Here is a 14,687-nt window from a genome sequence, read left to right as displayed (position 1 = left end):
TAGAAAGGTGGGGGTCCTATAAAGTAGCCATTTAGTATAAAATTGCATTTTTCTAAAATTTGCACCTTTAAGAAGTGTGACATTAAACTTATTCATCTTATTCCACGTGGACATTGATATCTGAATGCCCTCTTTAGTTTGCCACTTATCCCGAACCTTTACGAATGTATTATTATTATTAGTATCTTCCCTGGGAATGGATATCCACCTGCTGAAAGATCTGTGTGTAGTGGATTGAAACACCTCAGTGAAATTTAGCTTAATAGATAAGGATCTATATTCCTTAGAAAATTTCTGATCTGGAGAAAAGACCATTGTAATAGGTCTCCATAACTGCCCAGTCATGTTCAATCTCATTCCAGTTTTTCCAGGCGTCTAACTTTATAAAATCTGCCACCATGGAATATCCATTTACTTCCCATTTTTGTGTGATATTCAGTTCGACCAAGCTTTTTCCCCCCATATCTGATAGGTGTGTAGAGCTGTTAACAGAGGTATGTTATAGCACTTAAACATTTGTACCTTTTTGTTTTAATGACCATTACAGAACTTTGTACCATACTTTACTAGGGTTTTTAATGAGTCTCTGTAAATCTGAAATGTTATATTATTTAAAAAATGTAATCATAAAAAAGTTGTCCATACTGGATGAGCCAGAGCTGCTAATAAATCTGTGGGAATTGTGTGCAAAATTTGCATTTTAATATTCCTTCAGGTGAGGGGGCAGCATACATCCTGGCTTATAGAGAGTAATTAGAGCCAATCAAGGTGTTATATTTGGCCATATGAAGAATGAGAATAAACCTTGTATTTCTTTTTTTTTTTAAAAAGACATCTGTAATGCCTCGGGGTAAGATTGACATACAAATTAAGCCACACGTCTGATTACCGAAAGAGGCATTGGATTCCATTTGGCAAATAATTGCTTGTTCTTCTGTATTAACGGTATATAGCATTTAGTGTATATAAAGATCATTCACATTTTCAGAGATGTATATTCCTAAATAGCACTTTGGTCTTCTAATTATTAAAATCTGGAATTCGGATAATAGTGTCTTGTGTGCAATTACATAATAAAATTTCGGTCTTAACCTTGTTTATCTTATATCCACCCAATTCTTGAAATTCTTTGAAAATCGTAAAGATTTATTTTTGTGTATTTTCCTCAGGTTTAAGCAACAGTGCAATATCCTCTGCATATAGTTTTATATTGGGCATCCCGTTAATTATTGCGGACATAATAGCTTTTTCCCTGATGTCTATCGCCAATGGCTCTATAAACCAGGCAAAAAGTGTAGGCGACAGGGGACATCCCTGGCGCATGCCTCTATTTACTCTACATGTCCCTATATTCCTGGAGTTAATTATTATATGCTACATGGCACTGTCATATAAACGGGCTATCATTTGTGTGCTGTTTTTCGAAAATACAAATCTTTCAAGAATCAGAAAAAGGCTTTTGCATGAAACCAAATCAAAATCCTTGTCAGCGTCTAGAAGCAGCACTTGTGCTGGTGTTTTATTCTGTTGCATATAGTCTAAAGCTTCTATTAAAAAATTGTTATACGCAAAAAGTTGACCACCTGCCACAAACCCACATTGATCTGGATGAATAATTGAGCCTATGATTTTGTTCAGCCTATTAGCTAGGAGCTTGGTAACATTTTTCAATCTGCATTTAGTAAGCTAATAGGCCTATAAGAGTTGATGTTCTCCTTGTCTGCCTTAAGGAAACTACCTCTGCAATATGAAACGAAGGCAGATGTTCCCCTCCTTCCAATAAGTAATTAACCAATTTAAAAAAATGTATTTAGTTTTGGAGCAATTTTTTATATAATTCAGCTTAGAAGCCATCTTTGCCTGCAGGTTTGACGGTGGATAGTGAGTTTACTACTCTATTTCTTCTTGGGTAAATTTAGTGACCAACCACTGGCCTTACTCATTTGAAAGACTTTGAATAGGAAGTTGTAGAAAGGCACTCTGAATATCTAATGATTCGATTTAATGCACCTTAGTTAGTGTCTTCTAGTGATAAGATCTTATTTCTAACGTGCCGTTCTTGGGCCTGCCTCGCCAGTAATCTACCCGTAGATTCGCTCTCCTCGTAACCCCTATCAAGATGCGCAGTGTTGGCAGGACTTCCTAATGCTTAAAAATACCATTTCATACCTATTTTGAATTGGTTAAACCATTGCTTTGTTGCGGTATTCGTTTTTCTAAACTCCGTGCTGGCCTGATTCAAATCAACTTCCAATTGATGCCTTTTTAAAAGTGCCTCTCTTTGTAGCTGTATCTCTTTAGTTGTAATATACCCCCAGATTGTGGCCTTGAAAGCTTCCTATACAATCGCCGTTCGTGCGGCATTAGTATTGTACCTAAAGAACTTTGAGATCTCCTCATAGACCCCTGAACACCACTTGCATCCTCCAAGTTAAGAAAAACAATGGTTGTAGGTTCTTTCTATCCTGGTCCCGGTGACTTCCATTCTTACTACAGCATGATCTGAAAAACATTCTGTATGTGTTCATAATTAATCAATTTTAAGCTCTGCGAAACAAGAAAAAATCTATTCTAGAAGCGGTGTTATATTTTGCCAAAAACACGAAAATTCACATTTCTTAGGATACTGTGTGCGCCATAAGTCAATCAAGTCTACCTTTCTCTTCCAATTGATTAGACCCTTGGCCGTTTGGGGCTTATTTTGTCTTTAACCTGTAAAGGATGTGTCTAATAACACGTTTTGCAAAAAATGTAAGTCTCCTCTCAGAATTACCTGGCCTGGGATATTGATTAGGGCCTGTTTTAGTTCAATCAAGGGTAATGGATTGTCGAATTTTGGAGCATAAACTTAACTTTGTTTTATTTATCATTCCTTTAATAAATGCCCATCTTCCCTCTGAATCTGTCTGCATAATTTTGTCTGGAAGGGTATATGCTTAGTGACCAATATCCCGACACCTCTGTGGGCAGCCCTAGCATTCGATGAACAGAAAATCCCGGCCCATTGTTGGTGAATTTTACTAGAACAGTTTTTGTTTCTGTCTGCAAAGTGCATTTCCTGTAAGAGCATGATATCCGAGGTATGACCTCTTAGCCATACGCCGACTGCCTTAGATTTACGCCTATTATTAAGGCCATTGACATTAAATGATATTATCCTCAAGGCTTCTTTAGACATCCTGCTTTGTGTTCAGAGAGAAGGAAAAAAAGGGGGAAGAAGCGCGCCTAAATAGCACATCCTCTTTTTTCTGTTTCCCTTCTTCCTTTTCTTCCATCAAAATTTAAGGTGCGGAATAAAGTGACTTGGGCTTTATGATAGTTTTGTTTACCCTTATAAAATGCATTGCATAAAAATAAAGTGGCTTGTACATTAATAATAATAATAATAATAATAATCTGAGCTTATACAGTGCCTGGTTACACTAGCCAGTGTGTCGATGCACTAGCAATTGGCCCCCAGCCTACTAAACTATTACAGCCTCCCCATCCCGAGCCAACTTTGCCGATCCCCTAGGGAATAAATAGGTTTTTAATTCTTTGCAGAAGACCAACTCTGACGCTTCCATACAAAGCCTATGGAGAAGGTTATTCCACAGACGGGCAGCCAAAAATCGGAAGGACCTACCTCCCATTCTGGCTCTTCTGATTTTAGGAACCTGCATTAAGCCCGACCCCTGAGATCTCAATAGTCAAGTCGGGGTGTAGGGTGTTAGTAGATCAAGAAGAAAGCAAGGTCCTTTCCCCTGCGTAATCCTATGGCTAACACAGAGGGCTTTAAACTGGACATGCTCCCTAATTGGCAACCAGTGCAGCGTCTCCAAAGCTTTTTTAGAGGCGGCTCTTTTAGGCAGCATCAAGTCCAGGCACGCAGCAGCATTCTGGATGTGCTGTAGTCTCTGGAGACATTTCACATTAGCTCCCAGATAGAGGGCATTCCATAGTCCAGCCTTAAAGTGAACGAAGCATTGACTAGGACTTTCCTGGCTGTAACAGGGAGCAAATCCAGAGTCTTTCTAAGGCCACGCAGAATACCAAAACACGTACAAGCCACACGTCTGGTGTGATAGTCATAGGAAATGTTTAAATCAATCCAGATTCCCAGGTTCTTAACTTGATCATTTGGCACAGGAAGTGGCCCGAGCATCTGGGGCCACCATGCTGAAGTCCAGACTGACGGTGCTTTGCCAACAATCAGCACCTCAGTTTTGTCACCTTTCAATCTGAGGCAGTTGCCAGCCATCCAAGCAGCAAGGTCTTGGAGACAGGACGCAAAATTGCTGGCTGCGTTCTCAGCTGGCTGTGCTAAGGCCACAACCAGCTAGTGTCATCAGCGTAAGTCTCCACTTCCACCCCATATTGCTCAGTTAATATGGCCACAGGTGACACATTAAGATTAAAAAGGGTAGGGCTCAGGCTAGAACTTTGCGGAACCCCTTGATCCAAGTTAATAGCCTTAGACCTATAGGGACCTTGTGCAACTCGAAAGCTGCCATCGTGGAGAAATGATTCCAGCCAGTCCCATGCCTTCCTTACCACTCCACCCTTCTTTAGACCCTGCAGCAGGGTGTGCTGCACCACAGTGTCAAACGCAGCACTGAGATCAAGCAGAATCAGTGACGCAGTATGACCCTCATCCACGTGCCTCCAAAGAGCCTCTGTGGAGAAGGGCATGGCTGACTCTGTAGAGTGGGAAGCACGGAAGCCCGACTGCGACGGATGTAGGAGCTTATGGGCTTCGATGTGGGCTGTCAGTTGTTGATTGACCATCTTTTCAGCTATTTTGGCAAAATATGGGAGGAGTGAGATGGGACGCAGATTGTTCAACTGTTCTATACTGATGTGAGGCTTTTTCTTCAAAGGAAGAACCACAGCTTCCTTCCTGGTTTTCGGCACAGTACCCAAGCTAAAAGAGAGCTCTAACAGATATCTAATATAGGGGGTCTAAGGTCTCACTGTTTCCACTCAAAATTTTAGCTGGTGCAGGGTCTTTGGGTGAGCCAGATTTCACACCACTAGCTAGCTTATTCAGCATATCACCATCTGGAACCCTGAACACGTTCAGGCACTCTGCCTCCGTTATCCCACCATTGGGCACCTCCTCTCTGAAAGACCGATCCCTGGCTTACATCGGGAAGGTATAGTAAATATCCTTCACTTTAGTGGCAAAAAATTCTGCTATCCGATTGCAGGATTCAGCAGAACCAACCTCAGGTACCTCAATAGATGAAAGTGAGGATAGCTCTTTATATACCCGAAACAGCTCCTCAGCTGAACAATCCGCCTTATCAATCCGATCTGCATAGTAGGAGGAGCGAGTTTTCCTAATCAAGGCGTGATCATTTTTTAGACTGGATTTATATTCTATCTCAAGAGCTGGCAAGTATCCATTTCTCCAGCCTCTCTCAAGACGCTTACAAGCTGTCTTTGCCTCCCTTATCTCAGCATTGAACCCTGGGGCCGATTTAGTTCACTGTGCGGACCCTGTACTAGACCAAGGCGCCGTCCTGTCCAGAGCATACAGAATGCCCTGGTCCAAGGCCTCACAGGCTGTATCAATCTCTAATCCTAATCCTCCCGGAGGCCCACCCTGAGCCAGGGAAGTGCGGAAGTTCTCAGGGGAAAAATGTGCCCATTTCATCTGACTCCTTTTTTTTTCCTCCCGCTTTCCATGGTATTTTATCAGCAATATAAGTAATTTGGAAAGGGACCGAGAAATGGTCAGTCCAAACAATCGGTATGGGTGGTTCAATTTCAAGTGCTTCCCAGTTACAAAAAATTGGATCCAATAGATGTCCCAACAGGTGTGTAGGAAGCTCAGATTTTAACAGTAGTTGTAAAGTATCAAATCTTATCGGAGCTCTTGGGCAAGTGCGTTGGAAGCATCCTCAAAAATGCAAGTTCAAATCCCCTAACAGGAGGAACTTCGCATAGCGGGTTGCATTAAATTTTGAATAAGGCTAGTAGCAAATTGAGTGCTTCCTCCCGGATGTCTATAAACTAAGAGACCCTTGATTATATAATTATTAGACACTATTATGGAGAAGGAGCCTGCTTCGCTATCTGTAATTCCCGCCGGCTCTAGCGTACACTGTATGTTGTGCTTATGGATCAAAGCGATCCCTCCTCCGCTCCCACAGGGTCTGTCCAGCCTACAAATACCATAACCATGGGGCAGTGCTGCTAATATTTCCGGGGCCGACTCCTCATCCAACTAAGTTTCTGCAAGAAAAAAGATGTCCACATGACTATCCACCAGATAGCCCCGGATTTCCAGACGATGTTTCCTAAGAGATCTACAATTAATCAAGGCACATCTAAGCTCCTGCCCAACCTCCCTACTCCATAAAAAGGGATTAGTAGTGAACCCGCAATGCCTACAACCCTTTATTCGGTCAGCGCAATCAAGGTCCAGACTATGTCTGCAGTCATCCATCACTTCAGTGTTGAGTGCCAATAGCACCTGCTGCGTGTAAATCTGTCCTACCTGAAATCCTCCAGCGGTCCAGGCCCCGAGCCCCGGAGGGGCGTAGACGGGCTTGCCTTTGGCCGCCCGCTGCGCGGTCGCTGGGGCATGTGGGATTTATACAGGATCTCCCCTGCAACTAGTCCGCTAACCTGGGAATGCGGAAGTCCCTGACTCTACCTACCCGCCCTCCAAGCAACGGTACTAGCTACCGCGTCGGACCAGGGCGGGTAGGACAGGTCACCGAGAACAGCCCTCCGTTCCTACCCAGGTAAGTGCTAACAATTCCCTGCTAATAGATTTTACCACATATGTAGCAGGCAGAGTGTTCACAGCTATTTATGCAGGAGTAGCCACACTTCACTCGTTAAAAGCACTGAGTTCCCTAAAACAATTTAAAGCACAAATTCAAGGTCTGGGTAAAGGGAGGGCATAAAGTAAAAAAAAACCTGAGGCCACCAATCGTTTCAGGAGGGAGCTGCCACCATCCCCCTTCCTGGCAGCGCCGCCGCTGGTCCAAGCGGAATTTATATAGTATCTCCCGTGCAACTAGACAGCTAACTGGGGAATGCGGAAGTGCCTGACTCTACCTACCCCGCCCTCCACGCAACGGTACTAGCTACCGTGTCGGACCAGGGCGGGTAGGACAGGTTACTGAGAACAGACCTCCATTCCTCCCCAGGTAAGTGCTAACAATGCCCCGCTAATAGATTTTACCACGTATGTAGCAGGCAGAGTGTTCACAGCTATTTATGCAGGAGTAACCACACTTCACTCGTTAAAAGCACTGAGTGCACTAAAACAATTTAAAGCACAAAATCAAGGTCAGGGTAAAGGGAGGGCATAAAGCATAAAGTAAAAAAACCTGAGGCCAACAAACGATTCAGGAGGGAGCTGCTACCATCCCCTTCCTCGCCTCTATAATCTACATTGAGCTGCCTGTGGATCTATGGAGACCTTGACTAATGGTCTGACGTCGCCTAAGGTGCATTGTAAGACCTAAAATGTACATTTTTGTTTAAAACATATTTTATTGAATTAACAGTCACATTAAATTCCACATTGCATTACAGCTATATATCAAATTCTTCTTGTTCTTCAGCACAACATGTGAGCTCGGAATTCCATACAATATGTATGCCTATCAGATTAATCAGGTTCCGTTAACGACATCCCCCCCCCCCCCCTCCCTTTTTGCAGGTCCACCATAGGCCTCCACTGAGTGGAATATTTTACTGCAGTTTAGTGTTGATGCGTGACCGATCTTGCCACTTCTTCTGTTCGGCTGTTAATTTGTTGAGATCGACTTCATTCAGAGGTGTTTAAGTTCTGATTTCCCCTGCTTACAGTCTTATTGTACTTCCACTGGCGTCGGTCCCATGGGGCTTGATTCACCTAAGTCAACCATACCACAAAATTTAGATGGTTAAGTATAACATTGACCAGCCATTTTCTGTTTGGTAAATTAGAAGTTCTGAATTGTTCTGCTGTAAAGGACACAGTTGAAAATGTTTCCAATATCTGTGCAGTGTATCTAGACCATGAAATGGGATTGTTGCACGGCCACGCAAAATGAAAAATCTGAACCTGTGATTTGGACATTTAATGGCAAATTTAATCGAGGAAAAAGCATGGTTTTTAATGTGCAGATGTAAGGCGTCAATGTTTGTGCCTTTGAGACCATAAAAGCTGGCCAGTGTAACTAGCCATCCTGCAGATTCTCATTGAAATGAAGATTAAAGCTTAGCTTAGCTTAGTTTGTAGGCATCTTGTGGTCACTTCTTACAGTTGCGCACTGCATCCTCAATCCATTGTCCATACTGAGTTGTTTCAATTTCAGACCTCACGCTGTTGACTTGTGTAGGATAAAATAAAAGTAGATTATACGAAGGTACAAGATTTCGGATGTATACCATGTTTACTCAGAGCTTTAAGTTGCACTCCATTCAAGTACTTTGACCCCCGTTTGTACTACCTGTTTAATTTGGTGATTTCCAGACACATTTATGTTGGGAGGTTCTAAGTGTGCAATATGTACTTATGTTGCTGTGAAAATTTAACCACGTGTTGCTATCCAGTTTCGGATCAGAGTTAATTAGGACAGAGGCCAGGAGTACCTCAGCCTCGTAAGTAAAATATGTATTGTAATTTTTTTCCAGAGTTTGCCTTGTGTGTAACCCATTGTGTAGGGTAGAGCTTTCACTCTCTTTCTTCTTTCACAGTGCTCTTTCAGGAAGGAGTTTCCACAGAATATTGGTGGAAGTGATGTCTGTTACTTCTGTGGAAAGCGGGTCTATGTCATGGAGCGTCTAAGCGCTGAAGCCAAGTTCTTCCATCGAAGCTGCTTTAAGTGCGACTACTGCAATGCAACTCTGCGCTTGTCCTCTTACGCCTATGACCTAGAAGATGGTAAGAGCTTAATGTTCAAAGTCCTTTAAGCCTCCATCTTATGTTATGTTATGTTATGTTAAATTTAGCTTATAAAGCGCACGTACGCCCGTAGGCTTCATGGCGCTGTAGGAAGTTTTCAGAGCATAACACAACAACAGGAGGACAACTTAGAACGTCTAAGGATAGGCTTCTCTAAAAAGCCAGGTCTTAAAGGCTAGTCTAAAGGCTAGAATATCCTCGTGTGACCTTAAAGAAGCTGGCAAGGAGTTCCAGAGGGAGGCAGCAAGAAAATGAAAGGAGCTGCCGCCCTGACGTTGTTTCCTAACAACCGGCACCGTGAGCAAGTTTTTGTGACCAGAGCGGAGGTTGCGGGAGGGGGTGTATCTGGCAAGCAGGTTGATGATAAATTTGGGGCCTTTGCTTTGTAATGCCCTAAAGATAATGCAGCCGGTTTTAAAAGCCGCCCTCTGGGCTACCGGCAGCCAATGCAGGTCTGCCAGGCCTGGCCTGATGGACTGCCATTTAGGAAGCCCACAGATCAGCCTGGCCGCCTGATTTTGAACCAGCTGCAGCCTCTTGAGCTGCCCGGCTGGAAGGCCCAAATATAAACTATTTGAGTAGTCCAGCCTAGACAGCACAAGGGCGATGGTCACCTGTATCAGGGCAGAATGGGTTAGGAAATGGGCAATCTTTCTAATCTTGTGCAGCTGAAAGAAGCAAGCGGAAACAACTGACCCTACCTGACTTTTCAGGGAGAGGTCTTCACTAAAGGTGACTCCAAGGCTCTTAACCGTGCGGGATTTGGAGGGGGGGTTTCCCATCTCCGGAGGCCAAAATTGAGGTCCCCAGCTGAGTTCGCTCTTCCCAGGCAAGATCAGTTCAGTCTTGCCTGGGTTAAGTTTTAGGTGGTTAAGGCCCATCCATCTCTGGATATGAGCCATGACCTCCCTAAACTCAGTGACAGCATCCGGCGACCCCAGGGGGAAAACCAATTGCAGATCATCTGCGTAATTAAAGATCCACACTTTGAATTTCCTCAAGGAGTACAAAAGGGGACGCAAGTATAAATTAAATAAAAGGGGGGACAGGGATGAGCCTTGAGGGACCCCGCAATCGTTCTTAATTCTAGGGGCTGTGAAGGTGCCCAGTCTCACTGCTTGAGTCCGGTCGGACAAGAATGATTCCACCCAGCTCAGGGCAGTACCTCTGAGGCCTGCCTGCTCGACACGGCCGACCAAAATAGTGTGGTCGACCGTGTCGAATGCAGCAGACAGGTCAAGAAGCACCAGTGCCTGGTGGACATCCCTGTCTGCGTTACACCGAAGTGTATTCTGGACTGCCAGGGTTACCGTCTCGGTCGAATGGCCTGGACGGAACCCAGCTTGATTTGGCTCCAGAAATCCAGTGGTTTCCACAAAGTTGGAAAGGCAATTGGAGACGTGAGCCTCCAATATCTTGGATAGGAACGGCAACAGGGATATAGGACGATAATTTGATGAGTCCTGAGGGTCCAGACCTGGTTTTTTAATTAGAGGGATTAGCAGAGCGTGTTTAAAGCCAGTAGGTACCCTGCCCTGGGTCAGTGATTTATTTAGTAGGGGTAGAATACCCTGAGGGATAATCTGACCGATTTCCGAGAAGATGTGGGGGGGGCAGATGTCGTTAGGGGATCCGGACTTTACCCTCGTCAAAAGTGAAGAAAAGGTTTCACCATCAATGGCCGGGAAGGTATCTAATACAGAGGGATTGTAAAAGACGTCATCCAAAGGAAGTGACGTTGGGGAACTAGCAATGCTCGATTTGATAGTGACAATTTTTTCTCTGAAAAAATTATTCAGGGAATCACATAGCTTCTGCGTAGGAGCTATTGAAGGGGCTGTCCTGTCGTTGTCACAGAGTTCATTAACTATATTAAAAATATCTTTGGACTTGTTGGATGACCATAACATTTTTGTGGAGAAGTAATTAAGTTTGTGTTGATTTAAAAATTTTTGATAATTTTTCCTAGGTTTCCCTATCCTGTGAAGAGTAGGTGGCTCTCCACTGTCTTTCTTTCTGTCGTACCCCTAATTTAAGTGCTCTAAGTTCTTGAGTGAACCATTTGTGGGCATCATTGCCTCTAATGTTAGGTAGGTATACAGAGGGGGCGAACAGATCTGCTGCATCTTAATTTGCTGTTTGTCTGGGAATGATGTAGCAATGGTAATTGTGTTAATGTGGATGTTTTAAAGCGCATTCTGATCTAGACTTGTTTGACAGCTCCTGACTGAAATCTCACTAAAGATGGTATACCTGTGTTCTACTTCACTGCTGTCTCTCAACTGGGCTTCTTCAAGTTAACCTTAAACGTATCCTTCTGTTGCTGAGCTGCTCATTGGATGTACTATCTGAAAGAAACACGTTAGTTAGAATCCTTACCTTAGAATAACCCCCAGGCGACAGACTGGATCTGGAAAGTTTTCGTCAACAGTACCCCTGCGCATCGGTAGACGTAGTCTGTCATCGGCGTTCAGATCGCCGGAATGACGTTGTTGGAGTACTTAGACGCTGCCCTCACGCCAGTTCTTTTTTCTGCGCCAGCAAGCGCCGATCCGGGAAGAGCGTACCGTTAGTCTTTTTGGACAATTTTGTATATCTTTTTCGAGTCGACTTTGACTCCTGCTGCCGGTAAGGATGCCTCGTTTCAAGCTGTGTGATGCCTGTCACCGACTGATGTCGGTTACCGACCCCCACCGCCGGTGTCTCTACTGTCTGAGGGACGACCACGACGACAAGTCGTGGCCCGACTGCCGTGCCTTGACGTCGAAAGCTAGGCGGGAGCGGTACCGCCAGCTCCTCGAGATCCGCAGTCGATTCCGTGCCGCTCGAGGTACCGGTCGAGGAGAAAGTCGGGGACGGATCGCGGAGCAGCAGTCCTCACCGTTCATCGAGATCCAAGTCCTCACACTCAGGTAAGTCGAGGCATGGTAAAAATAAGTCAAAGAGACGACATCGCTCTTCTGACTCCCCTCGCCGGTCACGCGACTCGGCCGAGGGTTCGGGTGGCACCACTCCTGCGGCTCCACATGGGGCCGCAGTAGTCTCATCCGGTCCCTGGATTCAGTGCGACCCCAGGCGAGATTCGATACTTCCTCATGGCCGCAGGTCCGACTGGGGGTCCTAGCGAGCTGACGGCTACGGCGCCGTCATCTACTGCGCCGTCTCCAGTGTCAATGGGTGAGCCCTTCGGTTATGACTCAGCTCCGTCATTTTTGCCTGTTTCTCAGGACACGGATGAAGGGGAGGGCTGGGAAGGGTCTGAGGACCCTCTGGCACAGCAGTCCCAGTTAAATCAGGACTGGGCGGAGAAGCTAGGGGAGGCCAGTGGTTTAGACACTTCGCCTGACACTGGTTTTAGTTCTCCTCCCTCTGTGGCTACGGAGGAAGGAGCTACTTATTCTGTGGTGCTGCGCAGGTCAGCCTTGGGCCTTGATCTCCCTGCAGCGGCCGGGAGGACTAACCTCCTTACCGAGGTGCTTTAAATGCCAGTAAGCTCTTTGGAGCCTCTGCTGCAGTTTATTGAGGTCCTCACTGACGTTCTGATGGGCACTTGGTCCAAGCCCACCACAGTCACTCCTGTGGATCGGAACGTGGCCCGGCGACACCGCCCGGCCTCGGGCGACCCCTTCTTTCTGTCCATACATCCCACCCTGAGAGTCTGGTTATTCAGGCCTCCACGTCCCAGACATCCTTCCTGACCGCACCAACGGACCGGGGATCCAGTTTGGCAAGAAACTGTTTTCCACCCTCAGTTTGGGATTGCGAAGCATTAATACCACATGCCTTTTGGACTGCTACACCCATTCTCTGTGGGATACGGTGGCGGACGTGCTGCCCCAGTGCCCGGAGGAGGCCAGGGCACGGCTCGCCCAAGCTCTTGCTGAGGGGCGGGATGGAGCACGGTATTCCATCCAATGTGGACTTGACACCATGGACTCTCTGGGTAGAGTGATGGCAACGATGATGGCGATTCGTCGTCATGCCTGGCTGAGATCCACAAACTACTCGGGGGGGGCGGGGGGATATCCAGAGCACTCTCATGGACAAGCCTTTTGATGGCCGTCGCCTCTTTGGCGACAAGACGGATAGTCTGATGGAGCGCTTTAAGGACTCCAGGGCTACGGACAAGTCCTTGGACCTGTCGGACCAGCACCGGAAAACTTCTGCTTTTCATTACTTTCGTGGCCATGGAAGGGGAAGCCCCTCATGTTCGTCTAGCCACAGGCCGCAGAACCAGCCTCAACGCGGTTGCGGATGTGCATTTCGCCGTGGCGGAGCGGGGAGACAGAGAGTGGGTCAGTCCACATCCGCAGCATCTGCCTCGAAGCCTTCCTAGTCCGAGCTTTCAGGCCCATTCCACACCAGTGGGAGGCAGAGTTCGCCATCACCTGCTTCACTGGCGTACCAACACTTCGGACAGGTGAGTGCTGCAAATCTTCCGAAGGGGCTACTCCCTCCCCTTCGAGACGACCCCTCCAGCCATGCCACCGCAGTACCACAGCATATAGGGGGATCACTTGCAACTTCTACGGGAGGAAGTTATGGCCCTTTTGCCCAAGGGGGCCATCAAGCGCGTTCCTGGCCCAGAAGTGGGATGGAGTTCTTTCTCCCACTACTTTCTGGTTCCCTAGATGGGCTAAGGGGGCCTACGTCCTATCTTGGACCTCAGGAGCATCTACGGCTTCCTCCGGAAGGAGAAGTTCAAGATTCTGACGTTAGCTCAGGTTTTGGCTTCCCCTGGCCCTGCAGACTGGATGGTAGCGTTAGATTTGCAGGATGCTTATTTCCACATTCCCGTCCTGACGGCCCACCGGCTTTACCTGCGGTTCACAGTAGGCCACGAGCACTTTTAGTTTACCGTGCTCCTCTTCGGCCTCACCAGTGCCCCTCGGGTGTCCACGAAAGTGATGGCAGTGGTGGCAGCTCATCTGCGCAGATCAGGGGTTCCAGTCTTACCCTATCTCGACGACTGGTTGTTAAAGGCGGGCTCACCCCAAGCAGTTGTCTCCCTCCTCCAGACTACGGCCGGCCTCCTGCTTTCACTGGGGTTTTCCATTAACGTCCCAAAGTCACATCTGAGTCGCTCCCAAAAGCTCCTCTTCGTCGGAGCGTTTCTGGTCTCTGCGCAGTTTCGGGTTTATCCTCCCGAGCAGCAGGCTCTGATTCCGGTCTTTCAGCCTTTATCCCAAGTTTCAGTTCGGTTGACCCTACGGCTACTGGGTCTGATGGCCTCCTACATCCTTCTGCTACATCATACCAGGTGGCGGATGCAGGCTCTGCAGTGGGACCTGAAGTTCCAGTGGCCACAACTTCAGGGAAACCTGTCTGCCCTCGCCCTGATCTCGGAGGGCACTGCCAGACAGTTGCAGTGGTGGCTCACGGACCGCGATTGGGTCAGTGGCAGATCCCTTTCCCTACCCCAACCGGAGCACACAGTGGTGACGGATGCGTCCCTCCTGGGATGGGGGGGGCCACTTGGAAGAGGCGGAGATCAGTGGCCTCTGGTCTCCGGTGGAGTCCCGGCTCCATATCAACCTTCTGGAGCTGTGGGCGATACGATGTGCACTGAAGGCATTCCTTTTCTCTGTCCGGGGAAGTGTAGGGCAGGTGTTCACGGATAACACCACCTCCATATGGTACTGCAACAAACAAGGTGGGGTGGGGTGGGGTCGTGGACCCTTTGTCAGGAGGCTCTGCACCTCTGGACATGGCTGGAACATAATGGCATCACCCTGGTGGTTCAACACATGGTAGGTTCTCTGAACGCCAGGGCGGACAGACTCAGTCATCGGTG

At 46.9% G+C, this 14,687-nt stretch overlaps 1 protein-coding gene across 10 annotated transcripts in view; it reads left to right on the top strand.

Annotated features, from left to right (window-relative positions):
- Positions 1–14,687, top strand: part of MICAL3 (microtubule associated monooxygenase, calponin and LIM domain containing 3) — a 2,050,293-nt gene that overhangs the window by 1,091,475 nt on the left and 944,131 nt on the right. For all 10 annotated transcript variants that reach the window (XM_086952901.1, XM_086952911.1, XM_086952910.1 and 7 more), the window contains one exon: positions 8,686–8,872. In XM_086952901.1, coding sequence (XP_086809027.1) covers positions 8,686–8,872 — 187 coding nt within the window. The remainder of the gene's footprint in view (positions 1–8,685; positions 8,873–14,687) is intronic.

This window comes from Lissotriton vulgaris, chromosome 1_2 (genome assembly GCF_964263255.1).
Source record: "Lissotriton vulgaris chromosome 1_2, aLisVul1.2, whole genome shotgun sequence".
In the NCBI taxonomy this organism is placed as follows: domain Eukaryota; kingdom Metazoa; phylum Chordata; class Amphibia; order Caudata; family Salamandridae; genus Lissotriton; species Lissotriton vulgaris.
The sequence above is the reverse complement of the archived record's forward strand: the minus strand, read 5'-3'. Positions and strand labels throughout refer to the sequence as shown.